The 17203-nt window shown below is 54.2% G+C and overlaps 1 protein-coding gene across 2 annotated transcripts in view; it reads left to right on the forward strand.

The window, feature by feature from the left end:
* Positions 1-17203, forward strand: part of CTBP2 (C-terminal binding protein 2) — a 170056-nt gene that overhangs the window by 138807 nt on the left and 14046 nt on the right. For both annotated transcript variants that reach the window (XM_011930201.1, XM_011930200.1), the window contains 2 exons: positions 15776-15930; positions 16160-16304. In XM_011930201.1, coding sequence (XP_011785591.1) covers positions 15776-15930; positions 16160-16304 — 300 coding nt within the window. The remainder of the gene's footprint in view (positions 1-15775; positions 15931-16159; positions 16305-17203) is intronic.

Below are 17203 nucleotides of genomic sequence, written 5' to 3' on the forward strand. Positions count from 1 at the left end.
TTTAAGTGAGAAAGTCAACATATATTAACAGGAAAGCTTTTCAGGTGTTTGGCACAAATGTATTTACCCCTTAGAGCATATGAAGCAAGAATTCTAAAGCTTTTTCACAGATTCCTTGCTCATACGTGGGAGAGGGTTTTTTTTTTTTTTATTAATCCATAACTAATTAGCCCATGTTAGCGATGTAGAAACGAGTGTAATTAAACATGCTGTTGTCAGGTGTGTGTTCCCCACTCTGAGGCTGGCTTCAACAAAGGGCTTTCTAGTTGTTTTTTACATAAAGGATAAAAAAAACTAGCCTCCGTTCACTTTTCTTGCCCCCTCCAGTGGGAGGGAGGAACTGCTGAAGGAACAGGAAGGTACACTGTAGTTAAATTTAGCCCAACAGCAGCTTTCAGCATGTAAATAAAACAACTTTTGCCAAATTGTTAGGAGAGCAAAAAATCCAACCTAGAAACACCTGTCCCCACTGAGAGGGTGAGCGGCCCCTTGGGACATGTTCTCCTGAGAGCTGTGGAGAACTCATCCCAGGAGGGTTTGCAAATGTCATTGGTACATGGGACAGCTGTGTGACCATTTGAGGGAGAAGACTGTGGCTGAGTTAGTACCCTGGGTGTGTTCCACCAGAAGGGGCAAGAGTAGGAACCCTGATTCCTGGTCTCCAAATACAGTTGTGTGGGGTACCAGTGGGGTTGGCGGGGAGCGTGTCTGCATTACCAGCTAGATATGAACATGGTGCCTCCTCAGGACTGGTGGGGTGCACCTACCCAGGTGGGCCATGGAATGTGCCTCTTGCCCCTTTGCCAGGGCCAAGGTAGGGGAAACCAGCCTTGAGAGAATCTAGGGCCCTGACTGAGTTCAGTAAATATTAGGATTTGTCACTATTGTAGAGCCTTTTTTTTTTTTTTTTTAAAGACAGTCTTACTCTGTCACCCAGGCTAGAGTGCAGTGGAGCAATCTCGGCTCACTGCAACCTCAGCCTCCCTAGTAGCTGAGACCACAGGTGCCCACAACCACACCCGGTTGATTTTTATATTAGTAGAGATGGGATTTCTCCATATTGGCCAGGCTGGTCTCAAACTCCTAACCTCAGGTGATTCCCCCCGCCTCAGCTTCCCAAAATGTTGGGATTACAGGCGTGAGCCACTGCACCTGGCCTATTGTGGAACATTTGACAAGGATGATCCCCCATCTGAAATCCCAGGAAAACTCTGGACGTTCTTCCTCTGACAGGCGCAGGGAGGTTCACCCCCTACCCTGAGTCCTACAGCAGGATGTGGCCCATGCCATGATGATCTCCAGGCACAGTGCTTTACCACAGCAAGGGGAAGTCAACAGTGGTATACACTTGGGGAGGAGTCACCAGTCCGAGCTGGAAGCCAAGGTCTGTGTCAGCAAGAGGAAACAGGACAAAGTGGCTGGGCTCTGGAGCAGGAGTCATGATGGGCTCTGGAGCAGGAGTCATGATGGGCTCTGGAGCAGGAGTCATGATGGGCTCTAAGGCTCGCTTCCCACGGGTAACATTGAGGTGATGGTGCCCAGCCCACCTGCCCCCCAGGGCTCTGAGAACCGCATCACACTGGAGCTGTGTGCACGGCAAGCTCAGGGCCCCCAGCTGGCTCCATGCGCACCTGCTGGTGCTTGCCTGGCTCCAGCTGCTGCTCTCAAGACCACGCCTGCATCCGAGCTGCTCTGACTGTGGGGCCAAACTCCTTCCCCTGGATCATGCTGCTGCCTGGGAGAGTTCAGGGAATTAATTCTCCCGGTGAAGAGCGAACGCCATTCTTCTGTGTGATTAAATGGAATGTAAAATGTTCTTTGGACCTAAGAGGATTTAAGCTAGCTATTGGGAACGGCTGTAACACACACAAGGGTAAAGTTTTAATAAATGGAAAAATAAATATAGGAAAAGGTGAGGGAGGGTGGTGGGGCCAGAACACAGCATCCCCTGCAGTCCTGTACACAAGGGTAGATGGGAATTCTGCTCTGAGCTTCCTAGCAACCAAAGAAAGAGGGAAACTGATCATGTAGAAGAATCACACCGTGTAAGATGGGACCGATGAACCCGTTGCTCAGAAGCAGAGGTGAGTTTCTCCTGCCTTCATTGCCTCTCCAAAGGAGCGGCATCAGCGCTAGTTTGCAGTTTCTTTCTGGCATTACCTCCCTGCTCCTCAGCACCTTCCTCTGCTGCCCGTCGACAGCCTCCTGCGTGTCACCTTCGAATTTCACCAGGGCCTCATTCTAGTTGAAGCTGCTAAGCTCTTCTTGCACTTGGCTGGTGCAGTCAGCTGTTGTTTGGTGCTGACTTCCCTCGGGGTTCCCACCTCCTCTTCTGACCCAGCCTCATTAAGGGATTGCATTCAGGGATTTTTCATGGTGGAAGGAAGCTCTGCCTGCGGAGCTGAATGTTGGCACCAACCGCCCAGCGCAGGCCAGTCCATTCCCCTTCCATCCACAGTGCTTAGAGCTGACCTCTGACCTCTCAACCCAACACATTTCTCCACTGGGGAATTGCCTATTAGATGCTTTTTATATGAAGGAATAAATATGCCTTTGTGATGGGTTTAGTGTTTTCCTGTAAACTGGGCTCTGAGCCTGGGATGCTGTAGAAGTTATTAGATTTTAAGAAAAAGAGAAGAAAGAAGAATGGAGGCGGCGTCCAGCCAGCTGTTGTGCTGAGAATGTTCACTTCCTGGCTGTGAGCTGGGCCTGGGCACAGCGCTCTTGGCCCTGGCCTGCTGGACAGCAGTCCTTGCTGATCTCTTTCCTCTTGGGTTTTAGGACCACTCGCAAAACAAGAGTGTGCTGCGAGCGGGAGGCTTCTCCCTCTCCCGTCTCAGCCTTGGCTGCCATAGCTAAGGAGGAGGATGTTATTTTGCTTTTGTGGACATTCAGCCTGGGAAATATGGTGAGAAAATTAAGACTGGCACTGCCAGGCTACAGGCTATCCAGGGTCCTTTTGCCAGAGGACGTGTTGTTCATTTCTCTGGGGCACTGGTGGAATTGGTCCATCTGATTCTGAGGGACAGGCCAGCGGCCGGGGCAGCCATCCAGAGGGCTCCTGGTCCCGGCACTCACGGGCAGCCGTCCCCTCAGGCAGGACTTGATGGTGACCCCTAGAACTTGGCGGTGGCGCCCGGCTTGCTGTGGGTTTATGGAACATCCAAGGCATTTGCCCTCCTGGTTGCTGCTACTTCCTATACCTTGGAGGGAAAGTCCCTTGGGGCACTGGGAAGGGCGGGCGCGGCCTCATGGCCGTCCTCAGCCTGATCGGGACCCGACCTCGCTGCGCTCTGACCGTCCACTTCCCCGTCACCCCGGGTGGTGCTTAGAGCCCTTTTGTGAGGTGCAGGGAACCTGGTACCCAGCGCACAGTAGACGCTGTCAAACTTCCACACAGTGAGAAGTCAGGCTGGGCCATCCCGTGCCATCTCTGGGTTGCCTGTGGCCTTTTTAGATTTCTGCAGAATCTCACCCAGCCTCGTGCGTGCCCACACTGGACACGCCACCAGCCCAGCACCCAGCCTTGGGTGCGGCCGGTGAGGGAGTGTGCAGCAACTGGCCTCTCTGCTAGATTCCTCTGGCAACCATTCGTTCTTTTCTCATCTCTATTTTCTCTTATTTTTCTCAAACATCCCCTTCTGTTGTTGTCAGGGGCACATTTTTAGAACTTGAGAACTGTTCACCCAACACCTCCACCAGCAGTACCCACGCAGCGGGCGGGCAAGGCACCTTCTTGGAAGTGCTTTGGGGAACCCTGGGGGCCCAGCAGGGCAGGGGAGGATGGCCAGGCCACACCAGGGACCGCACAGCAAAGGCTCCGTTTCCAGAACAGACGTCGCGTTTCCTGCTTGTGGCCTGTGGGGTTGCCACTGATTTTTGCATTGATATGAAAAACCAGCAATGCTTCTTTTCCGTCTGGGCCATGGCTCTTCTGGGGACAATGCAGGACTCGAAGAGAAGCTAATGGCCTTGCTTGGGCAGGGATGAGTAGTTTTTTCTTTCGTGTTGGTCACTTCCTGGCAAGCAGGTTTCTCACCTCGCTGGCTGGTTGTCTAGCACCATGAATCCGCTGCCTGGGAAGTGAGTCTCGGAACAATCACAGCGGGATTGACCACGGAGGTTTCCCTGCACTGCTCTATGAAGCTACCTCGGGCTCTGGTCACTCAGACCGTCTGTCGAGGGATGTGGAGCACATTTTTTTTCCCCTACCCAGGGAAACAGATATATGGTAGCTGGTAAACACCCTCCACGCCGCAGAGTATCTTCTAGGAAAACTGCCTGGTATGGGGAGCTTGGGTTGACGAACGCTCACTTTTCTTGGTTTTTATTCTCCTGGGGGTGAGATCTGATGATTGGCCCTTCTCTCCAGTTACTACTGAAAAGGACAGAAGGGTGTCCCTACTGGCCAAAGCGGCTGCTGGTGGCTCAGAGAGAGAGCCTGGATTCTGAGCAGCCATGGTCACTGGTCTTAGGCACCATGACTCAGAACTGGGTGAAATTCAGCTCCCCAAGCTCATTCTTCCCGAGACTTTAGGGGCAAGGCTTCCTTCCAAGTCAGTGCTTTCTGGAGGCCTGGTGTTCCCGTCTCGGCAAGCCCTGCCTGGCCAGAGGCCCACGGGGTCAGGCATCTGAGGCACAGAGCTTTTGGGCCACTTGCCAGGAAGGCCACCGAGAGGTTGCTTCCTGTAAGGAAGGTCAACCTCATGTGCATTGAATCTCACATTAACCCTCTTAGAGGCCAGTGTTAAGGGCCAGGTTGACATAGATCCATTTCTTGGATCAGGTGGTTTTTTTTTTCAATTAATTTTTTAGAGCCAAGTCTCACTCTGTCACCCAGGCTGGAGTGCAATCACACACTCACAGCTCACTGCAGCCTTGAACTTCCGGGCTCAAGGGATCCTCCTGCCTCAGCCTCCCAAGTAGCTAGGACTACAGGCATGTGGCACCACGCCCAGTAAATTTTGTAGAGATGGGATTTCACTGTGTTGTCCAGGTTAGGACAAGGTTTCTTATCACCAGGGCCATGAATACCTGCTGGGGCAGTAGGGCGCTGTGAGAAGGACCACGTGTCCCTGCATCCGGCTTGGGGAGTGGGGCCAGCACACACAAGTTGCTATCCTGTGGCGTCTCGGACTTGCTTGGATGTGTCCTTCTGTTCTCCGCAGTACTGATGACAGTTACCACAATGATGCCTCTTTTAGGCTGCAAGATCCAAAGAGACACCCCGGGGGAAAGAGCGCATGCCTCATGTGAAGAGCCACAGGCCCTTGGTTCTTGGTTTTGTGTGCCTGGTTGATAGATCGAACAATCACATTCCCGCAGTAAAAGAGAGAACTTTAAGACCTACCTCAGCCTGCTGAGGCAAGATCAGCTGTCTGTGTCCGAGGGCCAGGCCTGATGCTGTCTGTCTATCCGGTGTCCAGAGCTTGTTGAGTTGAACCAATCCAACAGGTGGTTTGCACTGCGGTGGGCCCTGGGGCGGCATGCGTGGTCTCTGCTGTCAGACCTGAGTTTGGGTCCTGACTCCATCCCTTACTCGCTGTGTGACCCTGGGCAAGTTCCCCCCACCTCTCAGTCTCCATCACCTGCTGGGGAAATGGCAGCATCTATGGCACAGGGTTGTCGGGAGGGTACAACAGAAGTGACCATGACCATCTTTCTAAATGGGACAAGCTCTGTTCCATGGTCATGATGCCCAGTGTATGGTATAAAGAGCTGACTGTTTACCATCCCTTTATTACCTGAAACTCGACTCCTTGTGTGTTTGCCTTCTTGGGTGCATAGGTGATTTTATTGCTGCAATAAAGTATTGAAAACCAATTAAGGAAAAGAGGCTGACGGCAGTGGGCCAGGCACCAGACTCCAGACTTGTATTTTACAACTTCAGGCATTTCCAGGTATTTCCCCAGCTTCCCGGCACATCCTGGGAAAGTCTGGTGTGCGTCTAACTGCTGTGGCACAGAATGCACCTGCCCACACAGGGTATGTGAAGTGGGGGTGTCCCAGGCGGCCCCTTGGCTACAGGCAGCCGGTTTTCATTACAGGTGAGACGGAGCAGACGGTGGGCATTCTCGGTGGCCTTTCCAACAGGCTCCAGACCACCTCACAACTCGGAGCTTGAGCCCTTGAATTGAGCAGTGGGCTGGAACCACATGCTGGCAGCTGCCACCCTTGGGACAGAAGGCCCATCGCTGACCTCACAGCCCTCGTCATAGTCACAGCATTCTTTGCTGCTGGCCGGCAGCTGGGAGAGGCGAGCTGGGCAGCTCCCAGGCAGGAGTGAGTTAGGTGGACCAGCCAGTCCTGGCTTTGACGAGTGAGTTCAGCAGGGTGAACAGATAGTCACATGGGAGCCCCTTTTTGTCCTTGGAAGGTTTGCGCTTCTTAAAATTTAGTCTTTTGGCCGGGCGCGGTGGCTTGTGCCTGTAATCCCAGCACTTTGGGAGGCCGAGGCATGCGGACCACCTGAGTTCAGGAGTTTGAGACCTGCCTGGCCAACATGGTGAAACTCTGTCTGGGAGGCTGAGGCAGGAGAATCACTTGAGCCCAGGAGGCGGAGGTTGCAGTGAGCCGAGATCGCGCCACTGCACTCCAGCCTGGGCAATAGAGAGAGACTCCATCTCAAAGGAAAAAAAAACCATTTTTAGTCTTTGGCGATGCCCTGAGGCTCATCTCTTCCACAGAGGCTTGGAGGAGCAGCCACATGAGTGGGGTGTGCAGAAGCACAGGCAGGTGGGGGAGTCTGACCCAGGGGCACATCTGACCTTGGCGTGCCGGCAGGAAGAGAACAAGTAGTCCTGGAAGATTCCACCGGAACTGTTTATTGGAAAGGGGACTCAGATGATGTATGTTCCCCTCCAGAGTAGTGGCTGAGAGTGTCCCCATCCTGTGCATAAGATCCTGACTGCCCGTCCCTGCAGGGACCGTCCGCGTTTTGGGAAGGAGGAGGGTATGCTGCAGAGCCTCACCCAGTGGGAAGCCAGAATCCTCACTCCTTGCTCCTCCGGCTTGGCTGTTGCTCTGGCTTCTATCCCCACATCCTGTCCTCCCTCCTGGAGCCCAAGGACCACCCGTGTGAGGCTGGGACACTGGGGAAATCTCGCACACGTAGCGCGTCTCACCAAAAATAGAAGCAGAGCCTCACGTCCTTGGCTGCTTCGCTGTGGGAATGCCTTCTAAGGCACCGTTTTTGGTGATGTCCCTTTACGGATCTTTCAGGCCCAGTGAGTCAGCAGTGTCTGCATTCACACGAGCTGGGTGGGGTTGTTGGATCTGCCCCGGGTGGATGGCACCTGCTTCCTCAGGGCAAAAATTCACCCCAGAACATGAGCTCTGCTCCCAGGGATAGGTGAAGGTGACGGAGCCCGAACACTCAACACCAGCGTCAGCCAACAGGGCAGTGTCTGGGCTTCCAAAAAGCTACCAGTGCCTAAAAACACTTTCAAGCACCTCACGTCACTCTTGGATTTTTTATTTTAAGCTGTGTTACAAAACGAGAAAATACCTGTCACTTTCCCGTGTTCAGGGCCCCGTGCTCCTCTGTTCAGCATGACGCCGACGCTGCAGGCTGCAGCTTTCCCCTGGGGCTCTGAGGAACCTGTTGAAGTGACTGCACGTGCTTGTCTTTCTAGGGTTGCAGACGAGCTTTATTTTCGGGGGTTTGTATTTTGTGTTTTTTTCTGAACTTGATGGTGTGGTTCTAGACATCTCTTTCCAGCCGTGGAAGATACCACACGTACTCCCGGTTATTCACATGATCACCCAGAAAGCTTTTGGGGGCCAGAGAACGTGGCCCAGGCTCTGGGGAGCAGCAGACTGCACCTGACTGGCTGGATAAAGACAGGGGTACCTGGAGCCTCCTGTCTCGCCAGCTCTGTGTCCAGCTGTCAGCTGAGCTACAAGGGAGATGACCTGCGAGCCTCTCACATGTCACATTGTGACTCATTCAGATACATGTTTTATTTAAGAAGCAAATCTATTTATCAAGGTGTTCCTGTGGCCATTTCTTCACCAAACCTCCAGCTGACTTTGCAGAGAATGCCAAACTCAGAAGCCGAGGAGGAGTTTAAAGCTAGGTTCCCCACGGGGCACATCCAGCCTTCTGGGGAGCCCACTTGCTGTGGGGCACCCTATACAGCACAGCCCCAGGGTGCTCAGAGGCCCTGGTGAAGCTGGATTTCCCAACACTCAGTGTTTTCCTCCTTACGGAAAGGCAGGGGGAACTTGAGGGATAATTCACATGAACCCTTTGTCATAAACCCTTTTAAATTGTTCGCAAGTAAGAGCCCAACTTTAGAAGACTAAGATCCTGGTGTTCTCAGTGTGAGGAGTGCGCTGGCTGAATATGCAGCAGATTGCGAGCTGTTTCCTACCCGGTTGTACCTCACTGGAGAAAATATGGATAATCCCTATAGCTGCTAAGGATGTACACAGTGACGGCACAGCCATCACCGGTTTCTAACTTTAGAAGGTGTACTTCATTCTTTAAATTCCCCGGCACTCACTTTACACCACGCTGCTCTCTCATTCTCTCCTCACTCTGTCTTCCAGTGCCTGGTTCAGGCTAGTCCTTGTCCAAGGTTGAGTTAAATCATCTTCAGCTGGGCCAGGTCTTCAACAGCTTGGTGTGTGTGATGCCACTCCAGGGCTGAGGTCCTGGCTTCAGGAAGAATGTGGGGATTGATTAGTGATGTCTGCCATGAATGCAGAAAGAGAGCTAAGTGTTGCACATTTGCATTGCATGGTGGGAGGAGGTGTGTGCACATGAGCCGGGCAATCTGTTGGGGGTGTCAGGTGACACTTAAAACTTGAGGATTGGGTTCTCCTTTCTAGGGAAGCATATACTACCTATACATGACTGAGACTGTAAAATGAAATTGCAGCCTCTGGGAAGCTGGGCAAGGAAGTGGACGCAGCATTGGGACAGCTTCCCAGAAACAACGCAGAGAGAAAGCCCATTTGCCAAATGAAAAAGCAGATAACAACATAGAAACAAAGCCGAGATTTCCAATAGCAGTTGCTTTCTTTCTTTTTTTTCTTTTTTTTTTAACCTTAAAATAGTGCCACTCTTAGCAACACAGATTTTCTTCCAAATCATGCCTTGAAGCTGCTCCTGGAGCCACCGGCTCATCAGCAACCTGCTCCTGTGGTCCTTCTTGTGAAAGGCAGAGGGCAGATGCCTGTTTCCCACAGTCTTCTCTGCAGCTGCCGTGGGGGCGGGCACCTTCCCGGCTGCTGGGGGCACAAGGAGGGGGAGTCACCGTGGCTTGCTCACATTCCAGATCAGCCAACTGCAGAACATTTGTTGTTGTTTAGATCCCACGTCTGACGGTTTAGAACAGCTTTTATAACGTGGTTAAACATGTTTACAAAGCAAGGGAAGCATCTCTTACCTTGACAACATGAGGCTCCCACAGACCGCCTTCCCCTACTCAGAGCTCCACAGCCCTGTGTGCTGGGCTGTCCTGTAGACCCATTGAGGCAGCTGTGTTTACAAGTTTAATGCCAAGTGTCTGAGAGGCACTTGCGTATGTCCCAGCGTCAGTATCTGGCCCCCAGCTTGGCCCTGTCACAATTTTCAGTTTAATATTGTAGAAACCCAAGCCTCTGAAATAATGCTCTCAGCAGACCTTAGTTCTGATTCTGTGTCTGGCTTTCTAGAAATCAGGTCTGCTGAGCTTAGCCAGTGAGGATCAGGTCATGCTGGATTGCGGAAAGCGGCCATTAGTTGGGGAACAGGCTGCATTTAAGAGAAAGCTTTTCTGAGGGTGGTAGGATTGATGGGGTATTAAGTGGGGCTTCCTTGGAGGCAGGCGGGGCCTCAGGTACAGCCCTGTTGGGTCCCTCCCTGTCCCACCCCGGCCTCTGGAGTTTGTGTGGTTTTGTCTCCTCTTTCTACCTGGATCATTGTGCATGAGGCTGGGAACCACACCGGCTGCTAGGCTCTCCTGCCTCCCAGGCCGCTGCAGGTCTTAGGGGCTGATGAAGCCTTGAATCGCTTGGCTCTGTTTGAAATGTTTGTTCCTCGGTGCCGTAAAGAAATAGCACTTGAACATAAATTTAATTTATTTAGTAAGGCCGTTTTTACTTCCTGCAGAAAGGGTACAGTTGCCAGCAGTTTTGCCACGAGAGTACACCGAACGAAGGAGACAAGGGTCATTTATGACCTGACGCGTCCACCCTATGGCTGTGTCCGGTTTCCATTGGCTGGAACGGGACCTCACATGCTGTATTAGTCCCGATTGGCTAGCAACGTAGAACTTTTTAAAAGAGGCAAAGGTAGAGGGGAACAAAGGAAGGAGGAAGTAACTTGTGGAATGTTGAGAAAGGTAAAAAAAAAAAGCTGATTTTAAATAAGGAAGAGGAACTGGGTATGACCTAATGCTTGCTTGGACCGGTATAAGCATGCCAGGGCAAATATTTAGGCTAAATTGTGGGAGCTAGGAACACACACAGTACATTGATTTCCTTACCACGGCTAGCAGATATTTGAGAATGTTAGCACAGGTCTTTGAATACATTTTGCCTCTAAGAGAAGTTACTATTTATTCCTCCTAATTAGACGGGGAGGAAAGTCTTTGAAGAGGAACCTTTACTTTTTACAGCTGGGAGCTGCTTGCAGCACTCTGAATGACGCCTTCTGTCGCGATCTTTGGAAGGCCTGCCTGGATCTCCCGTCTGTGGAAGGATCCAGGTACTTCTTACAATATCTGTGTTAGGGCAGCTGGTGACGGCACCTGGCAAGTTCCAGCAACTACCTTCATTCCACAGAGGCTCCCTCCTGCAAGGCCACTGCTGTGACTCTGAGCAGTGGTTCTTCTCATGAATGTGACAGCTTCTGTCAGCCCTAAGACTGCAACCTGCAGGGGTTTCATGGGGCAGCCCTGCGGTATGTGGCCAACGTCTGTCCTTGGGCAGCCGCAGCCCCTATCAGGAACGGGAACTGCCACCCTGAGCTCCCAGCCAGTCTGGCACTGGTGTCTTGAGACTGCTGCGGTGTCAGGAAACTTCCATAAAATCTAGTGAGTTGTGAAGAAGAGGCCAGAGCCGGCCAGGCACAGTGGCTCATTGCCTGTAATCCCAGCATTTTGGGAGACCGAGGCGGATGGATCACCTGAGGTCAGGGGTTTGAAGCCAGCCTGGCCAACATGGTGAAACCCTGTCTCTACTAAAAATACAAAATTAAATTACCCAGGCACGGTGGCACGTGCCTGTAGTCTCAGCTACTTGGGAGGCTAAGGCAGGAGAATCACTTGAACCTGGTAGGCAGAGGTTGCAGTGAGCGGAGATCGTGCCACTGCACTCCAGCCTGGGCAACAAGAGTGAAACTCTGTCTCAAAAAAAAAAAAAAAAAAAAAGCCAGAGCCATCCTTTGCCTCCTATGTCAGAAATGATCATTGCAGCTGCTTTGCTTTGGGTGGAAGCCTAAAATCCTGAAAGCAACAAAACCTTTCCCTTGGGATAGTTTGTCTTGAGCTTCAAGCAACAGAAACCCATTTAGATCATTTTTAAATAATGAGAATTTCTGTTGAAAGGATGTCGGCTTAGCTCACACAATGTCTAGAAAGACTGGAAAATGGGTCTCAGAAACACTGCAGGCAGCTTTCTGTGGCAGGATCAGTCTTCCTTCTTGGTGACTGCTCAGGAGAACATCCCATTTGCCTTGCATGGTACTGAGCCAGGAGGTCAACTCCAGGCCTGTCCGCCTGTATCTGAGAAAGCAGCAGCTCCCCACAATGAAATGTAACGTTTTCCAGCTCCGAATCCTTCCGGCATCCTCCCTGAGATCTCCCTGACTTAGGATCTGTGAGACCTGCGGACTTGGCTTTTCCCAGGTGTCTGGTAGTACTGTTCACAAAACTCCAGCAACTTGGCCTGGTGTTATCTTTGTTTTTGACTGAGCATCTCTCATTTCACAATTATTTATTGCAGCCGCAGCTCTAAGCAATCCCAGGCCCAGGGATGGGCGTCGCTACTGGCCTCGAGCTGGTGCACAGCGCATCCCGGATGGAGGGGCGGGGCCGCACTGGTGCACACGCAAGCCTGAAACCAGATAGTAATTGATACCAGGGGAGCCGGGAGGGCTTTGTGCTCTACACAGTTAATGTGGGCAGGCTGTCAGCAGGAAGGCACTGATGTTGTTTCCCTGAGGTGTCCAGTTGCAGCTGGAATTGTCCTGAAATAGACAAGGTGGGTTTACTGGTGGGAGATGGTAGAAAGGAAGAATAGCACATAGAGGGCACCAGGGCCCTGTGAACCTCGTCCCCAAGTGTTTCCTCATCCCTTGTGGTCGCGCACCATGGTACGGGGCCACCCTGAGCTCTGATGCCTGGGCTGTGAAGTGGGAGGAACAGCAGCGCTGTAACTCCTGTCAGCCTTGTGGTCTGTCTGCATGGAAGAGGCCTTCAGCTGGGCATAGCAACTGGAAGCCTTGGCTTTTTATCATAAAGCCCAGTTCTCAGGAAGCCCTCGTTACATACTGTGCCTCGGGCTTTCTCCTCGCAAATTCCCAATCCCCCCACCCCACTGGGCCTGGGGACCCCACATCCCTGAAAGGGTCGTGTTCCATCTTAACGTATATGAATCTTACTGTATGTGCCAGTTACATCCTAATATGTTAAAAACTTGCTCAAATTGTCAGAAGCCTGAAACAGGGGTCAGGAATCCTGTGTGAGGTAAGATGGGGGATCTGTTGGCACCTTCACCTCTCCATATGAGATCTTCCATATGAGGAGATCTTCCAGGAACCTCTGCCCCAGGCTCCGGCAAGGCAAGCCTGTAGGGGCAGCGACTGCCATGCAGGGGCTTGAATTTAAGTCCAGATTCTCTGGTGTATAGGTGGACAGTTTCCTTCTGGGACTGAAGGAGCACATGGGAGATGGTGCTTTCCTTTCTAGAGCAAACCTTGGCACTGTCCCAGCTAAGCTGTCACGCTCAGGGCTGGGAGTCTCCTGGGGCCTCCATATCCCTGCACCTCATGCAGGGCACGCGAGCATCTCACCCACTCCCAACCCCCCACCTCCGGCCGTCGTGCCCGGCATCTTTTCCCAGCATGGGAACCCATTCGCTTTTCTCTTTTCCCACCTTACCATGAAGGACCTGCTGCCAGGATGCGAGCCTCAGACCTTGGACAGGTCTCTTGGGTCATCCTCAGCCATGCTCTGCATGCCCGGCCACCAGGGAGGGTAAAGGGTGGGCTTCACCAACGAGAAAGGCAACGCGTGTCAGGGAGGGAGCCGATCGCTAGGCAACCTGGAGTTTGTTACCCTGGTAACGGATCCATGCACTGATGATGCTGTGGATGGACATCTTGTGACAATGGCCTCTCAGGCTCCCCAGACGCATCGGCGGCTCTGGATTCCCACCTTGCGCCCAGCGTGGTTTTCCTGTGTGGCTCCTGTTTAGTGGACAGCTTGGATTTCTTATAATCAGGCACTGTCTCCAGTAACCATCCTGCCAGCACCCCTGAAAGTGAAGTTGGGGTGTTCCTCACCCTGCAGGGGTGACAGCCTGGGGGATGAGGCCAGGACTGCCCGGCCTCACAGGATTGTGCCCTCAGACCTCGAGTAGGGGGCCGGAGGAGTCTACTGAAAGAGAAAGAATCTTTTGGAATTTGGCAGTTGCACCATTTTCTTAGCAGAAGAGAGGAACCCAGGTGGGAGCCATGTGTGTCGGGGTCCTCGTTGGGTGACGGTGCTGTTGTGGACCTCGCGGATGAGCTGAGGGGGTGTCCAGCTTTCTGCTGCATACTTTGTCCACCCATACGGGTCGTGGGCTGGCGAGGACATGGGGGTGTTGACCCTCGCCCCTGCCGTATTTTCCCCCTGCCCTGCCCTGCCCTGTTTTCCTGGTGCAGATTCATGCGGACACCCCGCTTGGGGGACCTGGGCATTGGGGCAGCAGCAGGAGTGACTGGGTGCACGTGCGCCCTTGGCGTCTGAGCGTCGGGTGCGGCTGCCGCTCAGGGCTGAGAGGGACTATGATTTCTCCCAGCCAGGGGTGGCAGGAGAACTGCACACAGCTTGGGGGCCATGCAGGGCTGGCTGTGGCCCTGGCTCCCCCAGCCCATTCTTCTGAGGCTGAGACAAAAGCCTTTTTTGTACCTTGTGTTCAAAGAGATGATTGTCCCAAGGCCCAGTTGCGGGTGCCCTGGGCCGTCCCTCCCCAGCACCGTGTATAGTCTTAACAGGACGCAGGCTCCAGTGGAGGGGGATTTTCTTCCTCGGCTCCTATAGAGTGTGTGGCTAACTGAATACGAGCCTTGCTGGTCCAGCAGGAGCCCCCCATGGCTGGGGTCCCGATCACCGTCCCCAGCAAGTGGCCAGCTTGGGAACTACCGAGAGCCCTTGAGGAGGTTAGGGCTGGAAGGTGGCGGCCACACAGATGAAGCTGGCCTTTGTGGAAGACTCCTGCTTTTGTTTGTGGGAGCCTGAGCCTGCTGCCTTGTGGCCAAAGGCCAGCGATTCCGGGAATGTCGCACCTTCCTGGTTGGGTTACCCATGGTGGGTCACCAGGCTGGGCCCAGCCTGGAGCAACGGCCTGAACCCTCCCGCCTCGGAGGGAGGGAGGGGATGGGGATGTAAGGCCGCCATCAGGGCTGATCTGGACATCTGAAAGCTTGATGAGCCCCAGAGCTTTCATCTGAGGTTAAAGAATCCTAATTTGACAAGAAAAGAGACATTGCCCCTTCCTGGCATCTTGGCGGATTGCACCTCTGGAACTCAGATGGCCGTTTTCTTGTATCCAGGGTGTGGGTCGTGAAGATTTGAGGTTTGGGCAGATGGTCAGGAGGACCTACAAAATCCAAGGATGGATTTGAAGGGGGCAGTTTTTCTTGGAGAAAATGCTGCTTCTCTGTCTCTGAGGTCTTCAGAGCCGGCTGGGTTTGCTGCACAGAATAGCGAGAGAAAAGAGGCCCTGGGGCCTGGGGCTCTCGCTGTGTCCTGGGAGGGCCCTGCAGGGTGTCTGCCCTGTATGTGCACGGGGCGCAAGCATGTGCATCTGTGGCGTGGCAGGTGAAGGCCTTCCACCACTCTGCTGAACATCTAGATGTGGCCTTGCTGGTCCAGATGAAGTTGCTAGAGAACTTAGACTTGGATGTGTGGAAAGGACCATTGGGGCCCTTCCTGGGGTCGCCCCTCCCTCTGCCCTCACAGCTGTCCCTTCACCTTGTTGGCAGCACCAGGAAGTCTGTCAGGGTTAATATGATGGCTCTGGCCTGTCTAGAGAGCTGCTTGCTGTGTGGTCCTCTGAGAAGTTTGCTCTCCTGAGCCCCCAGAGGCCTCCTGCCCTCAGGCATACCTTCCCTGCCCCAGACTCACCGTCTCTTCCCACCTAGCGCAGGTGAGAGGGGCTGGAGGAGCCTGCCCAGGGCACTGGTTTGTGCAGGGCCTCTCCAGGAACGCCTTACCCCCTGTCACGTTGTGCGAGGGCAGCTGGTGCCGGTGCAGGCGGGGAGGCACGCGGCGTGGGGCCCATCTTGTGCTGGACCATCCTGTGCTGGCCTCGGGGCCCCATGGTCCTGAGGCTCTTGGGACTATGGTCTGCTGGCAGGGAAGCAGCCGTGTGCATCTCCAACCAGAGCCGCAAGTGGATCGGAAGTGGGAATGGGGGCCGCTCTTCGTGACAGTGGCTCGCCGGGAGGTGATGCAGGTGGAGGTGGGGCCCTCGCTGCTCCGCCGCCCTCGCTTGCCCAAGTCCTGCCCGCAGTGATGAGTGGGGAGCTGCCCCTCCAGCCACCCACCCACTGTGCTCATCGCTTCCCTCCTTGCAGGTATCCGCCCCCAGATCATGAACGGCCCCCTGCACCCCCGCCCCCTGGTGGCACTGCTGGACGGCCGCGACTGCACTGTGGAGATGCCCATCCTGAAGGACCTGGCCACTGTGGCCTTCTGTGACGCGCAGTCCACACAGGAAATCCACGAGAAGGTGGGCCCACCCTGCCCGGCCAGGGGCTGCACTTGGGCAGTTTCCTCCCCGGCCCTCCCCAGCATCCCCCCATTAGGTCGCCCCGAGTCACCAACAGCCCCAAAACCCCTGTTCCCTGCTGAACTCCCCTGCCTCGGGTTCAAGGGCAATAGGGCCAGGAGACCAGGCCAAGTGGTGCCGGTGGGCTGCCCGGGGTGGGGCTCCGACCCTGTGCTCTGTTCCCACGCAGGTTCTAAATGAAGCCGTGGGTGCCATGATGTACCACACCATCACCCTCACCAGGGAGGACCTGGAAAAATTCAAGGCCCTGAGAGTGATCGTGCGGATAGGCAGTGGCTACGACAACGTGGACATCAAGGCTGCCGGCGAGCTCGGTGAGTGCGAGGCAGCACTGGCTGCCTGGAGTTGTCCGGAGCTGGGTTTGCTGCACAGAATAGCGAACATCTATTGGACCCTGCTTGGGTGGGCTCGGAGAAGCAGCTGGAACTGGGACCATGGAGCAGCCGCTTCTGGCTGTAGCAAGGTGGCTGCCTGCAGGCCGGGCTGTGGAGCACCTTGCCGGTCCTGCCTTCACATGGCGCAGGTAGGATTGTCCCTGCTGGCTGCTGTGTGGGGTCTGCTGGGCTGTGATGCATCTCTGCCCTCGGGGCAACACCGAGCTGCTGCTGGCTCCATCTGGAAACACCCAGCGCCACCTCCAGAGGGGAGAATGCGATCGGCCACATCCCCTAAACCACCCTTGCTGGGTGCATCCCCTAAACTACCCCAGCTGGGTACACAGCTCCAGACCCCTGTCCACACAGGAACCTGGCCTCCCGCTCTGGGAAGGCAGCCCTAGCAGCATCTGACCCAGGTTGGCACCAAAGCAAGGTAGACCCCCTGCCCAACACAGCTGATGACAGAGCCTTCCAAAGAAAAGCAGAGGCACAGGCGCGATCCCGGAGTTGGGGGCTTCAGAGCTGCTCATTGCACCCCCAGCTACAGGCGCTGGGGCCGTATTGAGGGGCCTCTGCCCAGCGCCCGGTGTGAGCCCATGAGGGCTGAGTGCAGAGGCACGAGGAGCAGACCGCTGTCATCAAGCGTCCTCGGGAGAGGACCAGGTGGGCGCTGTGCTTGCTCTGTGTTTGGAACATGCTACCCCTGCACTTTGGAGTGGGAGCTGTACTCTGCCTTATGAGTGCTCAGGTGCCCCAAATTCATGAGGCTGCTAAGGGATACTTCAGAACCACTCGGAACCCGGGCACAGTGGTCCAGACAGCAGCCTGGCCTCGGA

Source organism: Colobus angolensis, unplaced genomic scaffold (genome assembly GCF_000951035.1).
Source record: "Colobus angolensis palliatus isolate OR3802 unplaced genomic scaffold, Cang.pa_1.0 Scaffold85, whole genome shotgun sequence".
Taxonomy (NCBI): Eukaryota; Metazoa; Chordata; class Mammalia; order Primates; family Cercopithecidae; genus Colobus; species Colobus angolensis.